The sequence below is a fragment of the Haplochromis burtoni genome, unplaced genomic scaffold (assembly GCF_018398535.1).
Source record: "Haplochromis burtoni strain Fernald_Lab_line unplaced genomic scaffold, NCSU_Asbu1 Contig_61, whole genome shotgun sequence".
Classification (NCBI taxonomy): domain Eukaryota; kingdom Metazoa; phylum Chordata; class Actinopteri; order Cichliformes; family Cichlidae; genus Haplochromis; species Haplochromis burtoni.
The window spans coordinates 994,708-1,021,230 of record NW_024582422.1 but is presented as its reverse complement, the minus strand read 5'-3'; the positions used below and the strand labels follow the sequence as shown (position 1 = coordinate 1,021,230).

At 40.1% G+C, this 26,523-nt stretch overlaps 3 protein-coding genes across 3 annotated transcripts in view; 2 read left to right on the top strand and 1 right to left on the bottom strand.

The window, feature by feature from the left end:
• Positions 1-282: 282 nt before the first annotated feature.
• Positions 283-4,855, top strand: cldn34a (claudin 34a). The gene is made up of 3 exons (XM_042221136.1): positions 283-371; positions 1,799-1,848; positions 2,779-4,855. The coding sequence occupies exon 3, from the start codon at positions 2,838-2,840 to the stop codon at positions 3,567-3,569; it is 732 nt and encodes a 243-aa protein (XP_042077070.1). The 5' UTR covers positions 283-371; positions 1,799-1,848; positions 2,779-2,837; the 3' UTR covers positions 3,570-4,855.
• Positions 4,856-6,378: 1,523 nt separating this feature from the next.
• LOC102309280 (putative claudin-24) lies at positions 6,379-7,638 on the bottom strand. Its single transcript, XM_005922984.3, has one exon. It carries the CDS (start codon positions 7,461-7,463, stop codon positions 6,804-6,806), a length of 660 nt encoding a protein of 219 aa, XP_005923046.1. The 5' UTR covers positions 7,464-7,638; the 3' UTR covers positions 6,379-6,803.
• Positions 7,639-10,160: 2,522 nt separating this feature from the next.
• wwc3 (WWC family member 3) overlaps positions 10,161-26,523 on the top strand; it is a 42,370-nt gene continuing 26,007 nt past the window's right edge. Inside the window, exon 1 of the mRNA XM_005922981.3 lies at positions 10,161-10,626. Coding sequence (XP_005923043.1) covers positions 10,481-10,626 — 146 coding nt within the window. The 5' untranslated portion in view covers positions 10,161-10,480. The remainder of the gene's footprint in view (positions 10,627-26,523) is intronic.

Sequence of the window (26,523 nt, the reverse complement as noted above, 5' to 3'; positions counted from 1 at the left end):
TTTACATTAACCTTCAAATTTCAGACTCTATGGATTAAATATGTCTCCCAGATACTGGAGAACTTTTTTTTTTCCCCTGCACATTTCAGTTTGTTACAGTTTCACACACTTCGTGCACTTCTACATCCTAAATGTCTTAAAAACGTTATCAGCTGTGCTCCTTTCTGTCAAATAAACGAGTCTGCTGTAGAGTCTGACTGAGGTCTTCTTCTCTCTGGTGTCATTCATTAACTCCACCACACCTTCCTCTCTCTACTGATAAACACTCTTACATAGCAGGGAGCGTATTTAACAGCCCCTTCACGTAACCAAAGCTAATCACACTTCATCGGAAGGATTCGATCTTTATTAATAAGGTGAGACGCATCTAGGTGAGTCAAATAATTAAATATTATTAGGAGTGGTTTAAAGATTTGAATGAATAATCATTAACTACAGCAGTGCTGGCACAGACGGTATGTACGGCTACAATAAAACGAGCTCTTTCCTCGTTTCTACTGTAGCTTTGTTCCTAGTTTCACAATAACTGGCAGAACTCTGTTTTTGAAACATCGGAAGGTAACGTCGTTCTCCTTAACGTACTGAATCTGAAGATGTTAAACCGATCGTATCTTAGCAGAACTTAGTCGAATTAGTGACCTGAAGTGCAGATGTGTGGCTTTAAGTGCTGTCTGTTATTCTTAAATATTAATAATCTGAATATTTGTTAACATATGCTTAATGCCTGTGCTTTATTTATAGCTGCTTTATTATAAAAGTCAATCAATGTCCACGCTGTTAACGTAAGAAAACAAAGACTACCTTTAAGAACGTGTGCAGTAGTTCAGGGTGAGCGGAGTGAATAAAAAGCTAAACTACTAACTAATATAATAACATGTAATGCTACATTATCTTATACATATAAAACATTTTTTTAATGTTTTGCTGTCTATTCAAAGGGAACGTTTGCATAGTTATCAACATATCTCCAGCAACAGGTTAAATATTCTAATACACTGACTTCAGTCACTGATTAGTTTCTGTTCTCTGTATTTGGCATGAGAAGATGTTTCTGCTGTAGCCAAAGTTAGAACACGCTCACATTAATATGAGATAAACTAAATTATAATTTGAGAATTAAGAGAATAAAAAATAGTAATAACAAGCTGGAATTAACTGAAGGTTTAATGGGAACAGAAAGCTTTTCACATAAGTGGAAAAACATTCGATAAACAAAGGGTTTAAATTATGAATATAAAAGTTAAAAGTAGTTGGGGGGTTTTATTTATACCAAATGAGACTGTAAATATGTGTTCTATCTCTCATGTAGTCTTGTTCTTATTGACCTGGACCTGAGTGCAAAATTTAATTTTACATCCTGTTCAAATGACAATAAAAATCCTACAAAAATATCATTAGCAGTTGAAATGTTTCAGGCTTGACAAAATCATGGATAAAAGGTAGAAGCTGTGAGTTAACAGTTGATATTTTTATCTGAGAGCATAGATTAAAAGATCAAATCGATGCCTGATAATATGGACGAACAGGTTAGCTAAATGTTTATTACGGTTTTTCTCAAAAGTTTGAACACATTTCCAGAACCTGTGGCTCAGTTTCACACAGCTCTAAACATATGATCCTGGTCAAAAACTCCTCAAGTATCTTGCAAAATAAAATGCAGCAGTTTTCACCTACAGCGTGTATGTATAACGAGAAACACTACATAGAAAATCAACGCACAGATACAAAAAGTTCACAGCAATATTTAGAAATGGTTCTTTATTTGTCAAAGTGTTCACCTGAATATTTTTCTTTAAAGACACAAACTGCAGTGAAAAGGAAACTTCGCACTCCATAAATGTTAAAGAGGTAAGTATTTTTCAGTTGCATTGAATAGATAGAATAAACTGTAGGAAACTAAACAGCAGAAAGCAGAAGAGAAAGAACAATTTTAACATGAACCAGTGACACACTCCGGGGCCTGATCAACCCTGGCAGGGCCTCCTTGGATGAGGGTGTCTAGTGATAATGGCCAAAACACCCGATAAATCCAAGGTCCACTACTGACGATGTGTCCCAAATTTTAATATGATAATTTAGATCAAATCTCTAATCCCTAAACCTAACCAAGGAAAAATGGCAGATTAGCCTGGGTAAAAGAACGAAAGTTGAGGCACACAACGATGTTTGCCGCTGGTAAAGTTTCTGGGCTGCTTTTCCTCATAACAGCCATCCCCCAAGGTTTTCTCCGTTAAAGCAATGCATTGTCAGGGATTGTAACATCTAGTCCTTTACTGAATCAGTTGGACAAGCAATGAGTTAAAATATTTTTTTGAGTGTTCAATAAACATAATAAAGAGCGACACTTGAAGTAGTCATTAAAAGTAATGGAAAAATGAGTCACTTCATAAATTATTAGCCTTAAAAAAACGAATCAACGTATGGTTAGCTAAATGTAATCACTAAAAAAATGATGAGATGAACCTGGTTCAGGTCTAGTTTAAAATGAGTTCTTTTATATGGTGCTAATTCTGCTGCATCAGCAAACCACTTTGCAACCCAGCTTCTAGCTTTCATATCATACCACTGTCTTCATGTACCACCAAGTTTAAATGACTGCAGATGGAAATAATATGCTGCCTTAAATGTGGTGATCAAACCCTTTAAAGGTTCCCTCAGAGCTCTTTTCAAATCAAAATACCCTTTATGAATATTTAAGAATAATGCCGTAGTCTTAACTTGTACATGAGAAGCGCACAGGTCATCTTACCACGGCCCTGTGTGTGTTGTTGTTTGCAGCAGGAGTGATGGCTCCAGCGATCGGTCGCTCTGAGAATTAGTGGTCAGACTGGACAACAATGCTTTACCTCACTCACACGGCTCACTGGCAGTTCCTGGGCCTGATAGTCGGATTCCTGGCATGGATCCTCACCATGACCACCGCCGGCCTCAACGAGTGGCGTCTCTGGCGAGTAGGCAATGCGTCCATCATCAGCTCGGGCGAGGCCTGGGTTGGTATTTGGAGGACGTGTTTCTACAGTCATGTCCTTCCCGATGTGGAGAACTGTCGAAGCATCAGCATATCGGACAGCTTTCTTCCCGTGGAGATCCCCGTGGCTCAGGTGCTGATGATGCTCGCGGCCATCTTTGGTCTTGCCGGGAACATCTGTGCTGCAGTGGCGGTGAGGATGGCCTACTTCTCTGTTGAAGATCGCAGGAGCATCAGGCTGGTCTTCCTGCTGGCAGGGGCGCTGTATTTGCTCACAGGGATGTCCTCCTTGGTGCCACTGGCGTGGAACATGAACTCTGTGCTGAAAAACAGCACCATAGACTTTCCTCCTGAGTTCCAAATCCCTGCTCCTCCTGTCAGCCAGCGAGTTGGCTCAGCCATTGGAGTGGGCCTCTGCGCCTCCATTGCGACACTCTTAAGTGGCCTGCTTTTCCTTTGCTACAGGTACGCTTGGCGGGCCGTGAGCACAGCGGGCCCTGGCGACCAGCTCAATGGCCCCTGGACAGTGACAACACTGCCACGCAAGTCTGAACTGGTAAATAGAGCAGGCATGGATAACGCTGCCTTTCACAGTGAATAAAACTCAACAGAATAAAATCTATGAAGGGAGACTGACTTTAGGGCTTTTTGTTTTGTTTTGTATTTTTTTAAAAGAGGCTAGGTTTGATACTAGAACTAAAAAAAAAAGACTGACTTGCCATATCTCAACCAGAAAACCAAAACAAAGAGCTAAAAAATGCTAAAATTCCTTGTGAACATACAAGGGATATTGATCAATTGTACTTTTATCATAAAAACAATGATTTCATTGTACTGAAAATAAAAGCCAGTGACTATTTACCCTATAGTTTCTATTTTAGGTTTATGTGACTGATTGAAGTTCAGGGATGGCTGCTTATCTACAAAAGTAATAATAAACTTTATCTCTGTTACTGAGGAGTGGTGTGTATGTGTGTGAGTGTGTTAGTGGCCTCAGCTTTTATGTAAGAACTGTTACGATCAGTGTTATTGCCACACAAGCCCGTGGGAGGCGACATAACATTTCAAGGTGTGGCTTCTTAGGAGTCCTGCGTGAGGAGGGGTGAGAGTCGGCCAGGTTGACCCGCACACGTGACCTGGGTAGGAGGCTGACGAGAGCAGGCATGTGAGCGTGAAGAGGGGGCTGCTTCATTGGGGTGATTGTTACCATGGAGGGCACTCATACACACACTGGCCCTGTGGCTGGCTCTACCTCTCTGGAGGCGGCTAGCTGATGGAGAACAAAAAGCCCTCTTCAGACAAGCACAGCACTCAGAAACGCAAGGCTCAGAAGTGGATGACAAGTAGAGCTGCTTTAAATACTGCAGAAAACTACTATCTGAATTAGGTGTAACCAAATTTTATTATTTAAAAAAACAGGCTTGTAAAAAGTAGTAAATAATTATTTGTCTAAAATGTTCGCCTGTCTCCACAAACCCTACCTACCTATCTCACTTGTGCTGTACATATCCTTTAGCAGATAAAGCTGTTGTGCTTTGTTCTCTATCTTTATCATTTACGGTGTTTTATGGAGGAAAACTGATAAGAAGACTGATTGCAAATGTGTCATATCAACGTCTGTAGAATTAAACCCAAAGGTAACAGCAGCTGGATAACATCTCACCCCATAATATGAGATTTTACTTGCAGAAGATTTGGAATAAAACTCTAGATGAGCAATTATATCTTAAAGCCGCTGTATTTTCCTGAAGAATTGCCACAATACCCATTCAGTAATCAAGACCAAAATCGTTTTATTACTCTGTGCCTGTTCACGTGTCGCCAGCGGTGGAAAAAACGTTGTCTCAAAGTATTGATTAGCGACTGAAATTGATAGCTAAAAGTCTTTAGCTATCACAATTACATTTGTTTTCTTATATTATTACCAATTAAAACTCTTACCAATGAATTAAAAGTTGAAATACGAAGCTAAAAATGCAGATAAAATGTTGTTAGCTAAAAGGATAGATTAGCAGTTGAAATTGTTAGCTTAAAAAAAATAGCTATTAAACTGTAGTTATAAGCAATTGATGATTTAAAATATGAATAACTTAAAAAAATAAATGAAAGAAAGGCTAAACGTAATACTTAATAGTAAACATCAAGTATATAGCATTTTTCTCAAAGCCCACGCTAAGGTGGAAGGAGATTTCAGGTACCATGGATGTGCTTTTCCTTTTTTTACTTTAACTACACTTGGTAGTGATTCCTGTGCAATTTTGTATTTTGCTGATATTTATGATATTAATGAACTGATATTCTTTATATTTAACTGTGATAAAATATAATTATTGCTATTTCACAGTTGCTGCTTCAACACTTTACCAGTAAAATCGAAACATCAGGTGCAGAAGATAGTTAAATGGTTTTGTTAATGGTTAAAATAGAAAATCTTGCTCAAGAGTGACTCATGTATTGCAAAACTTTAGTTTCCATCATCTAACATTGAAACAGAAACTTGGATGATCTTTATCTCCATCTGAACTACCAGAATGGGTCATGATTTGGGTCATGTTTGCTTATCAACCCATCTACACAGGTTTGTTTATTTGCAGTCGGATGCATTTAGAGTAAATTATTCACGACTACAAGACATATAATTTTCCTTGATGTTTCAGTGGCATTTACAGTAAACAAAGCAAAAAGAAAATATCTGCAGCTGTTTTTATGCCTCCCTGATGCCCACACATAGGGAGACTATGTGGCATCGGAGGACAGGATTGTCCCTCTCAGTGGGCCTCAGAACCACCTCTTCAGGAGCAAAGTCTGGCATGTCATTGGTACCTCAGGTAACATATGCTCCTGTGACAACTTCATTATCTCTCATTAGCTTCATCCTATAAGAACTAACTCCACAGACATGCACCAACCATGGAGGTTTATAAATCCTCATCCTCCCATGCAATAACACGTTATGTCAATGTACTTTGAGCGTATGTAAATGACACAGACAGTTATGGATGGCAGAGCGCGGTGGCACCCTCTGACCTCAGCAAATTTGTGTAATTATGTCAGCTTGTGCTACATTCTTCACAGTACACAGTGCCCATTAATGCGTTCATTAAACACAGCTTAGCTCAGCGAGTGACCAGGAAATCTTGTGGAATTAGACTCAAGCTGTGTTTCCACCGCCGCAGACACACCTGACAAACCAACGGACAGGTTTTTAGTCCCATTCGGTCGCCTGAGAGTCACAGACGAGCAGGGGGGGCTGATGAGGGATTGAGGAAAAGAGCAGCCATGTTTCTACCTCTGACATAACTGGAGTCAAACCTGCTCATGGCTTCAGAAAACATTTTAACAAATACAGGAAATTTACCTTTTTTAATAAAAAAAAAAGAGCCATTTTTCACCAGGATTGCAATGAAATTCTTTATGTGAATCATCTCAGTGTGCAACTCAAGAATAGTTTGTGCTTTAAGAGTTATTCTGTATGTTTACAGACTAAGAATAATTGACAATTACAGCATTTAAAAAGCTCAAGAGTCCTGCTAAACAGGCTTGAAATTATATTTTTCCTGTTAGAGAAAAATTCTGAAACCACTCCAGAGTAATGGATAAAAAGACCTTTTATAAAACATTTCTTTATAAAATAGATTTATTCTTACTGATCACAGCAGATCGTCTTATAATGTCTGATTGTGCAGGTGAGTCATGTAAAAGGGCTGAAACAAGGTGTAAATGTCACCATCGTATGTTGTCTCGGTGGTTTACATCATTGCTGTAAAGCGGTCCGACGTGCAGATCTACAGGTGATTGTGTTGTGATTTCAGTCTCTACACAGGTAAATCATCTGTTAAACGTACTCTGTGCGCTTCCTGTAATTTACACCTGTGCCCATCACCTGGTACCGCCGCTGCAGCACAGGCTGAGGCTCCACCTGAGAGCACGAGGAGGAGGTGATCAAGATCAAGCCGGCAACTATGAGGAGAAATCCTGCTGCCCAGCCGCAGTACAAAGCGTCTCCAAACTCCCACCGAGGCACCACGTCAGGCACTTTGTCATCAAAGAAATGCATCACTGCTATATGTGCCATATAGGACACGGGAATCAGACACAGAACCCCAGAAACCATCCCGAGCACCCCTCCCGTGATGATTAAAATCCTCTTGGTTTGTTGACCGCTGTCCTCTTTACAGCTGTGGACCAAGTCAAGTCCAGGTATTCCCACGAGAATTCCCAGCATGCCCACAGCGAGGGCAGCACACATGAGGATGCGGGCCAGCTTGAGGTCTGTGGAAAGGCCCAGCAGGCTGTCATAAGCCCTACACTCCATCCCTCCAACGTCCTGGACCACGCAGGTCTCCCACAGGCCCAGCTCGTAGCTCTCCACAGGCAGCAGCGCAGTGCTCATGGTCAGCCACTGCGGTAAGATAGTGGTGGTTAAAGCGCACAGCCATGCTCCAACGTAGACCAGCATCCCCAGCAGCTCCAAAGCGCAGGCGCACGTGTCCATGTTTCTCTCCCCCTCTCTCTGGCCTCCACGCTTGACAGAGCCACAAGAGTTCTTCTTCTCCTTCTCTGGCTGCACTTCAGATGGAGAGGCCTGTTGCTGTGCAGTCGGGACAGGAACTGCTCAAAACACCTGATAATTAGAGCTGACCGCTCTAGCTCTGAGGCTTGGAGCTCGTTCTCAAACAGTTCCCACTCAGAGGAGCACACATCTTCTGCTGCTGGAGGGAGAGGGGGGCCCGCATGGCCCTCCCCTTTGTGGTCCTCCTGCTCTCGCTGCTGTGCCAATGGGCAGCAGGGGCAGAGGCAGAGATGGGCACGATTTTTACAAGACCATTCCTATATGCTCTTCCAAAACTGCATGCCATAAGGGATGTCGTTAAATGTCAACAGAATTGTGTTTATACTGAGAAAAAACAACAACAACTGCTTGAAGTTCAGTTTGCATCATGCAATCCAGCAATAACTAGCATATGAACAAGGGGCCACACACTACAGCAAACTCAGCTTATTATTTGCAAATGCTAAACACTCTTGTCATAAACTTAGTTGCCACTAAAGCCCTTCATCTCTGTCCTCAAAGGGTTTTTCCTGTAGCCATGAGTAGCCATGAGTAGAAAAACATTTCAGTGTTAGAGTATCATAAAGGCAGTGTTGCACAACTAGGCCTTTGAGTGATTTATTACCAGTGAAAAATGTTATGTAAGGAGAGTAATGCTGAGATTTGCTCATAACCATTTAAGTTAAATTTAAAAATATATGAATATTTTTGTCATATTCCTCGTGGTGGGATAGCTGCTCACAGTCAGGCTGTCTGCTGCATGTGACTAAATCTGAAACAACAGAGCAGCTTATTGTGTGCTCTCGTATGAACACTGCATGGTTGTGGGAAATGATCGTAGGAGGCAATAGATCAAAGCTGAGATGTGAGAAAATGTTTCCCGTTCATAAACTCATAGACAGCCGTACAAACCACAAACAAACACACAAACAAAAATGCACAGATAACATCCCCGGGCTGCCAAACTCCTCCTGCTCCGGCGAAGAAAACACTCAGCTGACTGCTGTGATGTCCTCACAAACACTTAAGGAATACCAAATGATACCAGAAACAAGCTTAATCTCAGCTTTAAAGGGACGTCTCTGCAGCTATAGACAAGTCACTCATGATGTTCCTGGCCAAGAATGTCACATTACACATCCAACTTAATTTCTGTCTCTAAAAATATAAAAAATTAAAGTGTAGTTGCAGTTCCCCTTCTTACCCACAGAGGCCGCCAAATATCCTGCACAAATAAATAAATTGGCATGTGGTGGGGGATATTATTCAGAGTTTAAAAGAGTATTTTTTAATACTCTGAGAGAGAGTCTCACCTAGTGTCTGGTTTTACTGCTCCTCCTAATCCTCTTTCTAACTTGTTCTTCCACAGTTTTAAACTTAGCTGGATGCACAGTGTTAATTATGCTGACCACAAAATAGTTTGTAAATTTAAGTGAAAACCCCCTCACTACTGCACAAAGAAAGACACACACTTATTGGAGGTATTTGTCCTTCTTGCTGTGACGCAGCTGAGAAGATCCTGGCCTGTTTTAGTCATATTGTGTTTTATGTACCTCTGTACCATTCTACTTCTTGTGTTTTTTCATAAACAATACATAACTTATAAGTAATAATAAAAAAAAACTTTATTGCCATTTATTTTATCATAGCTTATAAAAACCTTAATTGTAAATTTTTAATTTTGACTCGCTGAAAATGGGAGAAACCAGGAGGGAAGATGAGAATTGAGTATTTCAGAGGGACATCTTAGATTGACCAATTTGGAGACAAAGTTAAAGAGGCAAGCCTGAAATGATTTGGTATTAGTACATACAATACTATACTAATATAGTATGTAAAGTACAGAGGAGGTATAGTGGATATATTGGACAAGGCATGTTGAGTATGGAGCTTCCAAGCAGGAGGAAAGGAGGAAGATCTCAGAACATTCACTAATGTAATGAAGAAGGACATGCAGAGGATTGGTGTGACAGATGAGGATGCAAAGAAGAGGGTCAGATGGAGGCAGATGGAAGCAGATGATCCCCTTTGGGAACAAAAGGGAAAACCTACAAGAAGAAGATAATAGTTGCATATTTTAGGTAATTTGGATATTATTTGGTGGGGTGGGCTGCTTTTAACCATGTAAAGCACTTTGTGCTACATCTTTGTATGAAAAGTGATTTATAAATAAAGATTGATTGATTGATATTTGAATCTACTTTTAGCTACTGAAGTAAGAATAATTGTAAAACAGTTGAAACGCCAGGAAGTTGATCTGGGTGGCCGGTGTATGAGCTGTTGCAGTGCCAATTAAGGCCAAGAGGTGGCGCAGGTGCACCACTAAAACGAGTCCTTCAAACAACAGCGTGATCGGGGGAGTTTCCTTAGATTTTATATTAAAATGATATCTTTTTTATAACTGTCTTATATTAATATTAAAATTTAAAATTACTTATTTAAATTGTATATACACAAACAGAAGCTACTCTTGAGATACATTAATGAGTGAATCAACAGGTTTGTGTCGCAGCGTTAGCTAAATCACTCAGCTGAATTAAAATTAAAATGAAACGTTAAGTCTATTTTATAAGGTATGTTTTCGCGGCGCCGTGAAGCTTTAATGATAGTGTTGAGCTCTGAAGTTTCCTCATTGGACAGGGGGAACTGGCTCCGTCGTACGTATGCAAATCGGCTCCCGAATATGGACACGGGGAATGAAATATGGCGGAGAAGGCGAACATGGAGAAACGAGCACTGAGAGAGCCCCGCCGCGCTGATTTTGGAGGGTTGTAGAAAGAAGAAGAGGAAAGTGGATGTACCCCCGGTGGGACTTTTTCCAGCCTCGGTGGAAAGTTTTGTATCTGCGTTTCTTTTCTCCAGCGCGTCCAGGTCGTTTGGTTGTAATGCAGTGAGGAGCGACTTTTTCAGGGGGATAAAAGCAGGGCAGGGGGCTGCAGCCCTCTCACCGTCTCGACGCTATGCCGTGGGTCAGCGGCGGAAAGCGGAGAGAGAGCTCGGAACTGCCGCTGCCCGCGGGCTGGGAGGAAGCCCGGGATTACGATGGCAGAGTGTTTTTCATCGACCACAACACCCGGCAAACTTCATGGATTGACCCCAGAGATAGGTACGCTTAAGGCCCTGGAGTAGTGTTATTACACACACTAACAAAAAGTAATCTTAATACAACGAGACTTCTTTATAAACTGACATAACTCACAGGAGAGCAGGGGCGTTTCCAGGGGGTTTAATGGGGTGGCACAGAGGGACCGAGAATGAGACAGGGTTGGCTCACTGGAAAATAATTGTAGAAAAGTAATATAGAAAACATAAACTAACTACGAACCATCCTATTCCCTCAAATAGAAGCTTTTATGTGCAAAATGGCTCTTCACATAAGCCTGAAAATTTCATTCAAAGCTATTTGAAAAAGTTTCACCATCAACATACACTGTTCTTCTTCTTCTTAGTTTTAGTTTCCTAAAGAAACCTACAACTTTGATCACAGAGAATATCGTTCCCCCCACATAATACATCCTTAAATTTTCTTTCTTTTTTCTGGTTATTTTTATTTACTACATTTGGCCTTATGTTGAACCCGTCAATTTAAGATTTTGTTTTGATGCACTTGATGATAGTAAGCTGTTCTGTATGCATGTCACCAGTTTAGTTCTTAGTTCTAGACCAGGGTTCCCCAGTCTCAGTCCACGAGGACGGGGGGCCCTGCAGGTTTTAGATCTCACCCTGGGTCAACACACCTGAATCACATGATTAGCTCATTACCAGGCCTCTGGAGAACTTCAAGACATGTTGAGAAGGTAATTTATCCATTTAAATCAGCTGTGATGGATCAAGGACACATCTAAAACCTACAGGGACACCGGCCCTCGTGGACTGAGATTGGGGACCCCTGTTCTAGACTAAGACGAAGATTATTAGCACTGTGGGCACCAAAATTTCTTGTGTAGTATCTTGTTGAACTTAAGAGATGAACTTAGGCGTATAAATAAGGAAAAGTCAATGAAATCGCCTCTTCCCCTTCCTATTATTTTTTTTATTTATTTATTTTTTTTATGGGGTGGCACAAAGCAAGAGGGGATTCACGGGAAATCAGAAAATATAATGTAGACCATAAATGAAAGTAGAAAGCATTGCAGATCCCTGTGCTATAATAGAGTTTATGAGAGTGTGAAAATGGTTTGATGAATAACTGTTTAAAGCGGATGTGGAAACTGTTTCTGTTATTTTCATTTAAGTTTATGGGCGACATATAGCTCAATATGATTTAAAGCAAACTCTAAATTTTTCCTACCTTTAATAAATGTCCTAGTTTTCACATTTAATGAACCAGTTTACAAAAAATATAGCTGGATAGAACTGTCTTAAAATATAGGCGAACTAAATAAGTGGGTGAGTCTATCATGTAGATAAACAATAGTATTTTATGCCTGTATTATATTGTTCTTGTAAAAATGTCATTATTTTAGTATTTGACTTGGATCTTCAGTCCTCCCTTCAGCTGGCAGTTTTTATTGGGAAACACTAAGTAAGCAATAATGTCAGTGCAGTTTCCATATAAAGACACTGAGAGGATTTAAAAGTTTTATCATTAAATATACTTAAAGTACTTATCATCCAGAATCATGATTATTCATTTAATAATTTTTATAACTGTAATATTGCAGCTGGAGATTATTTTAATTACTTTATTACCGATTGATTGATTGATGGATTGATAATACTTTATTCATCCCGAGGGAAATAGTCTGATCTCTCCTATATTATTAGCTGTATATTTTAAAATCAAATTATATTTGTAATATCGTATTTACATATAAAATAGCGTAAGAGTAGAAAGTAGAATAATATAGAAATAAAGTAGAAGTATAAATAATAAATGTACTATATTAGACTATAACACTGGCCCTGTTCATGTTCTTGTAAAATTACCCGCATATCTGGACAATGCCCCTGTTGGAGCAAGGTTGTAATTACTATCAGAGGTTGTGTTTTGGGGATAAGTAAAGTTTACGTTTGGCACAAAGCACTATACACGAGGCTAAAATAAACATGAAGATTAGGTGCCAAAGAAAAATATAAGACACAGTAAAATAAACAGGTAGTTTTAAAATAAGTAAATAACAATTCAATAAAAGAGTCTTCAACAGAAGACCAGTTTTTGACTGTTTTTTTTAAAAGAATCCACAGGGGCAGCTTCTTTATTGTGAGGTTGTGGTGAATCATGTGGCCACAGTCGATGATCGTCTGAGGTTTGGGAGCAGCTGTGGGCCTCCACAGCGCCTACAGAAGCTCCCTTACAAACATGATCATGGTCTAATGATCCCGCATGTCGGTTTAAACATGAAATTTGACAGTTTGGACGTAAAATTAGACAGCAGCTCAGCCTTTCTATTGTTGCAGAGGAGTTGTTTTTGTCCAAGTTAACCCTGTCAGCGTGGTCACCTGAGCTATTTATCTGTCCCTTCTTCACTTAGAAGAAAACCTATTGAGTGTGTGTGTGTGTTCGCATGTGTGTCAAACCTCAGTCATCCAGACTCATCAGTAAGCCCTGCAGATTTATGACTTCCAGTGACCTGAAACATTCCTGGCTCACACACCTAATACAGAGCGCCATTGTTATCCAGCTCCCCTTTCCTTTCCACACAAAGACACCTCCTAAAGACCAGTCAGAGAGTGAAGAGCTGCTCTCATGTTTGTCATGTCCAGCCTTCAAAAGATGACAATTTTAGTGTGTGATTTCCATTGCATGGAGATTTCAGCATGGAGATTAGTAGTCGGACATGTGCTTTAAACTCCAACTCCCAGAAATCTTTGTGAAAGTATGTGAGGAATGCTCGCTGGGCCACTGAGAAAGCTGCAAGGATGTGCTTTTTGCGGGGACTGGGATTTTTACCAGCCCAGAAGCAAGCTCAATCAGGCATTCAAAGCAGACTTTGTTGTGAGATTACTGGGAATTACAGCAAGTATTTTAGCTCTGATGTATTATGAGGGGAAAGGCTGAAATTCACAAAAACCGAGCTCAAAGTATGGCGAGTACTAGTGTACATTTTACTCCAGCAGTGGGCTTCTAGTAGCTGCGTGTAATCTAGATAAGGAAAACCTGATTTCCTCGTGAGTTGATTAACCATTGTTGTTTGCAGCTAATAGCAGTTTCGCATATTTTTATAGTCATCAGCATTTGAGGGAGGGCCTTCTTTAGTAAGACTAAAGAATGTTTTCTGCATTTGTTCTGGTGCTACTCTGTGATTTATAGGCTTTCTCATTGGAGGAATGTCTTCTGTCACCACCTGATACTGACTTTCCAATAAATCACATCGCAGCACAAACCTTCTGCTAATGAGCAGCAGATACAAAAAGGTGTCAGCTGTTCTGTCAGGGTTTTAAAAAAGCAGATAAATGAGGCTGTTTGCATGCACGTATGTCAAGAGCAGAGAGATGAATGCAGATATAAGAGGTTCGTAATTTCTCCTGTCAAGTCTCGGTTTGACAGCTGCTCTGCTGAGTTGAAATCAAAGGATGAACGTTACTCATTGGGTGTTGAACCCCTGAGAATCAGCTGATCTGCTCTGTCCAATGACTTTTTTTGTAAAGCCTTGCAAAAGTTTGCTTTCTTACTGTTCATATTTTTGGAGTTGACAATACACTGGGCTGGGTTGAAATTTGGTGCTTTTTAGTTTGCGTGAATTTTTTTTTTTCCTGCATTTTTCCTCCTAACTTTGTAAATACAAGAGACAACTTTTTACTTTTCGATACATTTTTATGACTAAAAATTTTTAAAGAAGAAATCACCTAAATTAACCCACCTTTATCTATTTGAGGTCCTGTGACAAAAAACAAAGACAAAAAAAATCTGCTGATTCTGAGGGGGTCAGGAGGGAACTTCTTACAGCAGGGTCATTTTGTGACTCATTTGTTTTTATAGGACTTCATCATGAGATCTGGGTTTTACCTGAGGCTGTTAAATGGAAAAAAATATCAGCCAGACACTTAAAAGACAAATCATGTGATGAGATTCTTTGGAGGTGTTGTGGAATTATAAAAATGCAATAAATGTAGTCAGGTGAAGACTGTTTGTGTGTTTAACCCTCAAGCCACCAAGATAATGACCAGAGGCGTTCTCCTGCAGTAAATATTTCTACTCTGCTAGGTGCTTACATCAGAGTGTGAGTGTGTGTGTATTAATGATAAAAAGCACGTAAAATGAATAAAATAAAGTGTTGCATGTATGATTGGGTGCGTAGTAAGAGTAGAAAAGCGTTATTTACATACCAGTCGGGGGAGCGGGGTGGAGGTGGAATGCTCTATATTTTGGGAATAATATGATCTGTTTTACAGAAAACACTGGCCTCAGATTTGCAGTTTAACTCCTGGCTCTCAAGAAACAAAAAGTACAGTACAGCAGCTTGTGTGATCTAGTGTGTTGCTCACCAGGTCTGCCTGATGCGCCTTGAGTCTGCTGACTCGCAGAGAGGAGCGTCAGTAGTGGATTATCACAGCTAATCGCTAAAACAGAGGCACCATTGAAGCTGGAACATAATTGTCAGTGATGATCACGATGAGCTGTAATGGGGCGGCGTATCAGCCAGAGGTCAAGTTTGTTCCTGCCGAAGATGGAGACGTTTTGGTTAGATGAGGGTGTGTAGTGACTCATTAGACGGACTTGCCAATGCAGTGCACAGATACCTGAGAAATTGAGGGTTTCTCTGTTTACTTTGGTATAGCAAGTAAATAAGTATAAGGTAATACAGACTCATTTCTTTCAATGTACAGCTCTCAAAAATGAGCCTTTGGTGGGTGACTGTGCACATTTGGTAGGCGTGTGGTATAAAAATGGCTGTGATGCCTGACTTTACAGAAGTGCGTGCGTTTTTTTTGTTGGCCATTCCATAAACAAAAATGTATTTGAAGCTTGAATAAATTAAACCCATTTACAGAAAACTTAAAAATCACCATCCAAGAATTTTTTTTCCCCTTGATGGAAGGCCAAAACCTCAGTGGTTTTTAATATGAAGGAAAATCCCTGAAGAAGAAAATGCTTCATGTGACGATGATGATGGTATGAAGACGATGCAGCTGGGCGGGCTGAAGATTTTCAGACTTTTGAAGTGGTATAAGATGACCGAGGACTGGTAATTAACTGATATTTCTTGTAAGTCCGCGTAAATATCAACAGAAAAGTTCGAGGTTCCCTAAAACCATGCTGGTGTGCATGCAGGAAAACTCTGATAAATGCGGATTAATCATAAGGAACCAGGAAAACCCCTGACTTTGCAAGCAGCTGAGACCCCGTCCGAACTGATTGCTTTAATTTTAATTTTTGGGCTGACGGTGGATCCCTCAAGCTGCTTTCGGCCAGCTCCTGCAGATAAGCTGAGCAGCTCTGAGGAGCTTTTTTGTTGCTGTGGAATGAACGTTATGTTAGGCATGCCTACACTAATGCCCGGGGGCTCTGCTCGCTCGCGGCCCCAGACAAAGCAGCAGAACAGAGGCAGTTCCCACGTGTCTACCTCCTCCTCTCATCCTGGGCCCTGTAGGCCTCCTTTATTAGCTCTGTTATGCAATGGCCATGGCCGGCCTGCCGCTCAGCAAAGGGAGGCCTTTATGCTTGGTCACAAAGCACATCAAATTCAATTATTCTGGAAAGGGTGAGCTGTGTTGCCAGCACCGAAGGGTTATTCACATGCGCTGAACCCCGCTGTTATTTTGCTTCCCCCAGTGTTTTCATTATGATGGCTCTTTTTTGTCTTTCGGTTGCGGGAGGTTGCGAACATGTCATTGCTTGATCTGGTGTCATTTTGCCCGTGTTCTTTTTCATGAGCAGACAATATGTTTGTCTTCAGCTTTCACCTCACTCCTTCTGGAAGCGCAAACACTTTGTCCTTCAGCAGTTAGTGCTGCAGGCGCCTTTGACATCCAGGTTTCCCAGCTGACTGTCCTGTGGTTTGTTTGTTTTTTTGGGGATGATTTATTGCTACAAAAACAACAAGAAAAACACTCACTCGTAGCTTAAACCCTCCTTTATGTTATTCCTCAATATGCTTTTCTCTGGCAGCGTCAGCCATCAGTCAGATGTGTAGGTTGGCAGTGTTTTATGTGTATATTGTGAAGAATGCTACCTAAACAGGACATGCCAGACTCCATGGACCAGCCTTCAGCTCTGGGTGACCATTGTTTTGTTTTTTTTTGTTTTGTTTTGTTTTTTCTTCCTCTTCCATGCATCTGCACAATTCTTATTCAAAAGTGAAGAAAAATGCTGTTGACAACCTGGACTCTACTGTTTTTCTGTGCTTTTACAACTACAAAAACTACAGTTTCTCTGTTATTATATTTCAACGGATCTTGATGTGCTTCTGGTTGATTTGAGTTATTTTGAAACTATTTATAAAGCTTTCAAAAACATTAATGTTAACAATTAAACATAAGACCCAGGAAACCCCAGCAGAACAGGTAATTCATTTCGAAGCAGCGTCTTTTAGTTTTTTTTAAAGAATGTAAAACGTGTCTATCTGCTTGTTAAGCCTGACATAATTAGCTATTTCCGGGCATAAATGCTCCTTCATTTCCCAAAAGCAAACAAACACTGAGGCACCTTTGACAGTTAAAAAACAATCCACATTTTTTTTCAGCTCCAATAAAATGATCAGTATGGCTGTTCTCCCAGATGTTACAATAAAATTTAACATCCAGGCATGAAGGAAAGAGAGTTTACAAGACATCTGAAAATCATATATCATGTTCCTGTGCAGCACTGCAGCAACTCTGGACGTAAGCAAAGACTGAAAACTGACTCCAGCAAAGGTTGAAGGGTTAGTGCAGTTGAGCTAGCTGACATTATGATGTTCTACCTGGTGGCTACCTACAAAGCTATCAGTAGGCATATAGTAGTGTAGGCGAAACTGCATCCTGTCTAACAGGATGTTAGTCATTCTTATGACGGTGCATGGTTTGGATTACGCACTATGAAAAAGGGCTGGTCCTAAGCCGTGGTGTTCATAGCTGTAGTAAAAGCCTCATTTTAAAGAGAACTTGTAACAAAATACTTGAGAGGCTGAGAATGATGACTGAACTGTTGTGGGGAAACAAGAAGCAAAGCACTAGAGCAGGTTAAAAAGACGAGAGCCTCATGAAGGCAGCGCTTAGACCCAGAAACGGGGTTATGACATCATCACTATTTTTTCTTAAAAAGATTTATATAAAGCAGTGGTTCCCATTTCAGGACCTGAAAGACTCCACTGATCAGGCTGTTTGAAAACCACTAAATTACAGTCGCTGATGTCATTTCTAAAACCTAAGCAGTGGAAATGCACAGATAAATCAGCCTGATGTTAAATGACACAATAGTTACCCTTGGCAGTGGTCAATAATAATGTGCAACATTAATTTTATGCTTTAGAAGATTTCAGAAGTATTGTAATAAAGAGTCATTATGCTAATTTCCAGCTCAATATTTTTATTATTGAACTCTAATAGAGTTGGTTTCTATAATCCACAGTATATAAATGAAATAATCTTTATTTATCACATACTGTACCTTGGTGCAAGGCCTCCAATTCATCCTCAAGCTGCTTTAGTGCCTCTTTTGAAACCAGTTTTCTTCTGATTGGCTGCCACTTGCAAAGAGAAGGTGGTTGGGCGGGATTTTGTACTCATAACCAGTTCTATGTGCCTGGGATGAACGTATTAGGGATACTATCCTGTCTTTAAGTGATGACGTGATGAATCCTAATTCCAGGCCCAAACTACTCTTCGTTTAATAAGGCTGTTGTGTATTTTAATGCGTTGTATCTTGTTCTATTTAATCTCAACAAGCCCCTGAAAACAGTCAGTGATCACTGTCGGTAGGGCAGGGATATGGCCAAAAATATTTATCACGATATATATTTGGAAATTTGCGATAACGATATAACTGATGATATAATTGACGCGGGACAAAACACTTTACAACTCCACAACTTTATTGGTGCAAAAAAAAAAAAGCCCATCAATGCATTTTCACTGAAACAAGCAGCTGTTTTTTATGTGCATTAAATCTATATAAAAATTTAACAATGCAAATGCAAATTCCTTGCTGACAGTTTAACCAAAAGGCATTTCCAGTGGAAATGGGCTGACATATCCTGAGCATATAATATCCACAAAACTAAAAAAGAGGTAATACACACACAATATGGTAATATTATGTTGAAGCATGTACGTAATAGCAGTACGTATCACTCTACAAGGCTCCCGACTATGGTAGCCGTAATCCTCCGACAATCCATCAAGCGGTGCGGCTTCGTAGCTTATCAAAGTTGTACTAAAACATTTTGAGCGCCGTGTACCACATAAAATCTGCCATGTGCGTATGAAAACAAAGGCACTGTTGCGCATTTTACCCATATTTTATCGCGATATTTCATTTTCTTATCATTGCCTAACGTTATACCGGTATTACCGTGAATGGTATGATAAGGCCTAGCGTTCATCTTCCAGCTTCACTGTTTATATTATGCTAACATAGCTGTGTCGCTAGCAATCACGTAGCACATCATTACATGCGAATTATCCAAACTTCAGTAACCCTACAAATGTCACTGCTGTTTACTTTCCTGTCTTCATTTATGTTGGAAGTAGTAGCAGAGCTGTATGTCTTAATTTTTTCAGAAATCCCTCAGTCAGAACATGGTATATTTAGATGGAAACTAGCGAGCTAACTCCCTGCTAACTTCTAACTCCGTTAAGTTTAATAAATTCTGTTTTCATGGATGCCTGGATGTTAAACTTAATTGTTACACCTGGTAAAGCAGCAACGCTGATCATTTTATTAAAGATGAAAAGATTTAGACAGTTTTTAACTCACAGTGATGCCGCAGTGATCGTGTGACTTTAGGGACCTGCAGCCGAGTTGGGCCCAGGCACGGCTAATGACGTCAGACTTAAAGACGGGATACAGGTCAAAGTATAGAAAGAACTATTTGAAGATCTCTGTTTGGTTCACAAGGATTACTTCAGCATAACTTTATTATTTGAAATTCTTAACCACAACAACAGGATATGTAAAATAGAAAATAGTTGTTCCCCTTAAAATTGTCCATCTATCTTTTATAACATTTTTGCTTCTCTGTCACACTGAGGGGAAAAATACAAAAGCTTAAAAAAACAAACAAAAAAGCCAGTAATTTCACAATTCTGCATCCCTACTAACTACCAGTTAAACAGAGTGTTCATCCAGCTGTATTTAATTGCAGTATTTCGCTATTGTCCTTAGCTAACTACTGTCTTGAGTTTGCGACTACCCCCAAACTCTCAATAATTCATTTAGAGCGTGTTTTCATTAAGAGAAAATGTGGAGATGCGGTGCTATGTGCTAATTTTGAATTGAAGCTCCAGACCAGATTATGTGTTCAGCCTAAATTGCCTTCTTCATTTTCCTTTTTAAATACGCCCAACAAAAGCTCCACCTTGCTTCTATCTCGTGTTGTATTGGGGAGATGACAAACAGTTTGCAAGCCAAAAAGAAGTGCTGTTGCCTCAAAAATTCCTTTCTGTGTTAAAAAAGAAATGTGAAAACAACTTGGGGAGGAATGTCATTTATGTCCAGACTGTCAGAGGGGTCTGGTGCAGCGTTTCAGAGTGAGGCCTGAAGCAGCTGGCAGACAGACGGACGCACAGACACCCGGTTCTCCCATTATGTGTTAAATCTTATAGAAATAGGTTTCTATAAGTAGCCTAAGATCTCCGTCTCTGTACGCATTTAGACAGCGCCTGAACACATGGACGGGGCTTGTCCGCTGGAGCTGAAAGCTAAAAGACTGTGTAGCAAGTCTTGAAGGGCTTCATCTTTATGAAATGGGGCTTTAGCTCTAATATCACCTTAGCTAAAAATGTTGAAGTAGCTCTTTCTAATTACAGCTCTGAATACTAAAGTATAAATGAAGATTTGGTAATGCTGTGTTCGTAAGGCCTCATCTGTGTAATCTCCAAGTGGTTGCTGGGTGAAATCGGTCTCTTGGCATCTTTCACCAAATGGTCTAGTGACCACCAAGTAGTCAACCTTAACCTAGAAATGGAGTGGTTAAATTCCATTTCTAGGTTAAAGTTGACTAGCTAGGTCCAGAAGAGAGGCACAGAGGAAAGCCAACCTAAGATTCACTTCCTTTAAATTTTCATGGAAATTCTGACCCACATCCTTTACACAAAAATCAGCCCTTGGTACCTCTAATAGCCTTAGAAACAACAAAGAGATTATTTTTAAATTGCCTTACTGTCCAAAAAGAAAAAGTTTAATACACAAACAAAACCTGCGTGATGCACCTTTAAATCAGGGCCCAACCCAAAGTGATTTACATTTTCCCGTCAGTGTCACATTTGGACGCAATGAATAGTCTTTATCTTTAAATCCATAAGGTTGGAAATTTCACACTGGTGCTGAGAGTGGACCAGGTGGTAAAATCGATGTGTTTCTGACAACTCCACTCTCTGGTCTTCTTGCCAGTACCACTGCTACCTTTAGCTGTATTTCTTTTCTTTTCTTACATTTTCTAGATCTCATCACTTGTTCATCAAATGTCTCTTACTAAACTAGGCGGCATTTCATCAGTCCCTTTTTAACCAAGTAAGAAGAGTCAGTTGAAGTAGTGTCAGAGGCTGCATTATATGAAGCTGAAAGCCTGGATTAATGAAGAAATGTCTCTGCGTGGTGTTTTAGGTTTTCTTAAGATGGCAAACACAAAGAAACCCTGGTTATGTTGAACCAGAAGCATAGTCCACCCCTCTGATTAAATGAGCAGTGCTTGTTGTGCAAAGATCTCTCCTCTGGTCAGATTTGTAGACTTCAGCAGTAGGATTGTGGGATCATAAAAGTCTTTCAGTGGCTGATTAAGTGTTTCGTGATTCTGATTTGATTCTTCTGCTGTGGCTGACTGGCTGTTTTATAACATAGCTGCATTTATAGTGAACCAAACAGTGTCAAAAATGCATTATATACGGACTGTTTGGGGCTGTTTGTATTAAAAAAGTTGGCGTAATGAGCTGTATGTTTTTTAATTTATTATGAGCTGTATTATGAACCAAATAAAAGCCGGCAGCAGCAAGAGAGCCTTTGAATTGTTGTTAGCTTCTTGAAAACATGTGGCTGTCAAACCTTAGTGAGCTCATTGTGGTCGAGCTGAAGGATAGTAACCCAGATTCAGGGTATTAAATCCAGCTTCTGAGGTCCCGTAAAGAAATGTGTGAAGGCAGTATTATTTTTAGTGGAATGTGCAGACTTCTTTCTGGAGAATTTTAATTGTTGCAGCTCCAAAACAAAGGCTAAGGAGCTGGTGGTGATGACCCAGCTAGACGTGGTTCGGTGGCCCAGACTCGAGTTTCACATGCCTTTCCCATGCAGCAGGCCGTCGCCGCTACAGATAGAAATATCCTCTGGGACAACCCAGGATGGCACAGATTATTCTAGAATTAGCAAATGTCTTCAACAACTAAATATATTTTGCTGAGAATTTGTGGTGCACGAGCAAGCCCGGCAGCATTTCATTCCTCCACAGCTGAACATGCTTGTCATTCTCGCAGCCTCTATTTTTTTCCGTTTCAGATATGTCTCATTTTCTGTTTCCGCTCAGATTGAAAGAGGATCCTGGAGAATGTTTAATGTTTTAGAATAAACCATTAACCGCTGACAAAGCCTCAACATGCATGCGAGTATTATTTTTTTATTTAAAAATGTTTTCTCAGGTTTATTTCTTGTCTTAATACTTCTTTGGTATTTCTGGGCAATCTTTGTTTTCTTTTTCATTTCTGGAAGAAAATGGCTAAATTTGTGACAAGAACTATGTCAACACCAATTATTTTCTATAAAGCCTTTCTCACATATATTGTTCCCCTGAACATTTCTAGACATAAACCAACACAGGTCCAAATGTCCAGTGCAGTCTGACCTTAGAGTTTTGGCTTCTGCATGCTCCATCCAGACAGTCCCCTTGCCTAAACCACTTTGGGTATTTCCAGTAGTGCGAACACGTCTAAAGTCTGCCTTTTTCTGCTGTTTGCTTCATGTGAGAAAGTGAAAGTATGAACTTTATCCAAACCTGATTCTCCTGATATTTGATTAATACTCATTTATTTGTTTCCAAAACCCGAGGTGATGAATTGAGATTTGTTAGTTTGATTTGTATTAAGATTAAGTCAACACAAAGTTTGGAACTGGAGAACAACCCATGACTCAGAAACTGGAAATGAAGGATTTTTGACAAATTGTTAAAACAATGGCTCCTGTTAGTTTTACTCAAAATATCCAGAAAGTAAAGAGCTGATGTCTGCTAAGTTTCATAGAACCAGTCCTTGGTCTACAGGAGTCCTGTTGAGAGAGGATGAGAGGATGTAGTCATCTCAGCTTCGAGATGAGTTGATGTCAGCATTACTGCTCAGAATGGCATTCCTAAAATGCTGATGTTATGCATGTATATCCCTGCTGCGTTCACCTTCATAATTAACCTTTTTTGCCGTGCTGACAAACTGGGCTTTATATGTGGCTTTTAATGTGGTGGTTATTAGTCTAATTCATCATTTGGTCATTTTATCCATTATGTACTTCAACCTTATGTTGAAGGAAATTTAAGGGGGTCACTTAGGTTAATATTTATTTTGGGGAGATTTTGGAGTCGTTAAAATAATCGGTTCAGTACTTGTTAAGATATTTCAGTCTGGAACAAATTTGATGGACAGCCCAACCCATAGACAGATTTTGCCATCCAGAGAGACACACTGGCTAAAAACCGCCTAAAAGTCCCTGAGAGCACCTGCTGTGTAGGGAGTGTAATCCTGCAGCAGCTCTAAAATAATCCTAATGGAATATGATTATTATAGAAATAAGTGCTTGGGCCTAAAACGGCCAAACAGTATTGGGGTGGGTAAAGCATCCCGTTGGTTGTCTCACGCATGCTCTGCATCCTCTGCAGATCTCTGATGTAGTCCATATCAGCGTCCTAGTAAAGTTTGATTGCACCTTTCAGAGCAGTGGAGGTCCTGTGTTCTGCCTCCTGCACCATCATCTAAACCAGTGATTTCCACACATTGTGTGCCATGGAGCACCAAAGGGGAAAACCCAAGTGAAGGCAAATCTGTATTCACATCTGTGCTAAACAGATTCTTGGTCACCAGACATTAGGCTGCCGTCTGGACTTTCCTCAGCTTCAATCTGGGACAAACAGATTAATGTTTGTGATAAATGTTTCACTGCTTCAGTGTGAAACGGGAGCTTTACTGACCTCTTGGAATTCCTCATAAAGTGTTGTTCGGTGTTGTGAACGGTAACTACTAGCTACTGGTGAGGGGAGGGGGGCGTGTGGCTGTCAGCCAGAGGAGGCAAAGACGCCACTGCTCGTGTCAGTATTGCTGGAAATGAGCATCTAATCCAATAGTGATAGTAATTTTTAGTATAAGTTAGTATTTGAGTGATTTTTTTTTTTCCCCTTTGGAACAACCGTATTTGGCTACTGTAAAAAGTTGGATTGCATTTATACTTTGCAACAAGCTCTTCTATCATGTTTGTTATCCTCTGCTATATCACCCCATTTAGCACAATCAAGCAAACCATCTCAGACTCTGTTTCAGATCCAGTGGGGTTGTTGTTGTTGTTGTTGTTGTTGTTGTTGTTTTTTTAAGGTGGGCCAAGTTTTGATCTGAATGGTTTGTTTTCCACGTGTCTGTTTGGCTTGCTTGGTGTCAACATGAACAAGTTTCTTCAGAAAGGCGACTCGCTCCAGCTCATTGCTGCATCCTTCTCGCTGTCCGAGCCTGTTGTGTGTCACTTTGTAATAATTCCTGTGCGAATGGATTTCCATTTGACAGAAGAAAGGTTGAAACTTTTCCGTTGTATGGGAATGAGTGCATACAGGATACTATCCAAAGTTTGGCGCATTTGTCACAAAAACACGCCGCACACCTTGACTTTCTTCAAGGGGCAACAGCTTGCTTTAGAGCTGTCATCAAATTGGAATTTGATTATATGATTGGATTTTTAAATACTAAAAAACCAACTTATTTTAATGTGCTTTTGGAAGCACTAGTGTACCACGTGGGAACCACGGGCTTGAACCAAATGGAGCCTTTACAATTGTGAGACTGTCTCATTTTTGTGCCCCGCGTAGGAAATGTCCCGACTTAAATCTCTCACATTTTATTCAGGCACAGCTGTTTCACTGTGTCAACTGAGGCTGACTGTCAGAAAAGGTCATAAAAATTTCTTCTGGTTAAAAGTGGACCAGAAATGCTGACTTACTACACACAGCTAGCTTCAGTTGTCCAGTTTTTCTGGCTGAATCTATACTGTCACATTGGCCGTCTCCTGCTCTGTGCTGCTGTGTGTCCCTCTGCTGCTGCTGTGAGTTTTTTGTGCAGTGGTTACAGACTCTCCCAAGACCAAGACATTACTTGGAAAAACAGAGGCTGCTGTCACAAGACCGTGTAACAAACCAAACATTCAGAAATTCAGATCTCTGAGAGGACATGTTTTTCCCTTCTGCCTTTTTTCTTTTTTTCTTTTTTCTTAGTCTCCCCAGGGAGGTCAGAGGGCAGTTCAGGACTAACCTCCCTCTGACGTCACATAGCTTCCCGTCCAAAGCCTCTCGTGGTTGTTCTATTTCTATCACCATTTCAAATCGCCCAAAATAAAGCAGAACTACTATACATTATTGCTGCTCTTCATATAACCTTGCATTGCTTTTTTACTATAGATTTTTTTTGTCTCATTTTTTCTCCTACAGTTCCTTTCTGCACATGAAACCTGACAGCAGCTGTGTTACAGTCAGTGTTTATTTAAGTATTTACAAGTGCAGTTGGTGTCTGTTTACCTTTAACAAACATTTAAAGCAGGAGCAGGTAGGGAGTGTGCTCTTGTTTGCTTTGTCCTGGTGTTTGGCAGCGGGACAGTGCACATAGTTCATCCCTTTAACCCTGCTTCAGCCTGCCTCTGGTAGATTTGAGCAGTTATTTGTGAAGCTGCTGCAGGGCTGTGCACTTTATTTTAGGGGAATATTTGGGTATTAAGTGTGCCAGTGTTTCTAGTTAGGAGAGGCCACTGATGAAGAAAATATGATCAAACAATTCATTTGTGAATCATTTAGTCTAAGTCAAAGTTTGACCTCTTCAGGTGTGGACATTATTAAAACATGAATGGGTCAGCTAGCTGTGGCTCAGGTGTTATAGCTATTGCATTGATTGATCCTTGATTGAAAAGCAAATTAAAAGTGTGTAAAATAAAACGGCATGTGAATATAAATGGTGTGGCTCGTAGACTAGAAAAACACTATCCTACCAATCAAATGCCGGGACAGTGATCTACTCACCTGTAATCCTACATGTAAAGCACATGTTAAAAGGTCAGCAGTTTGAAGGCGTTTCACACCTTCTACCTGTAATAATTTCGTTTACCGGTAATTGCTAATTGGTCAAGTCACAGCTCAAAAGCTTTGACGAGGAAACTTTTCCTGTCAGCTTCTCTTTCTTCTCACTTTTGTTGTGTTTGGTGTAACACTTGGATTTGTCGTTGTCAGGAAGAAGTTATTCAGGTGCTTCATCAGACAGTATTGTGAACAGTGAACGTGCTTAAGCTGTTTTGCTTGAAAAAAATAATGAATCCATTTGTAAAATACCCAAGGCATCGCAAATATTATAAAACATACATTGCTATCCATGATTGGCCATGATCACTCAGCGGTCGATTCTTTGTATTGTCTTAAAGGATCGCATCATAATGTTGACTGAAGCCATTTTCTGGTTCTCAAAGGGGAATATTTGGGTCTTTGTTGGGTCAGTGTTTGTAGAAAGCAGAGGTCAGTTATAAGGAAAAAATGTATGTTGCACATAATACTTCAGAGGTTCAGCTTCTCTTGTCAGGACTGTAATATAAAAAAAAACATTTATGAAACTGAGGCAAAGAAAATGTTGCCAGTTGCAGTTCTACTAATCTCATTTTGCTTCTTAACTTTCATAGCAATAAACGGTAAATAACCGTCATACACGAGTTAAA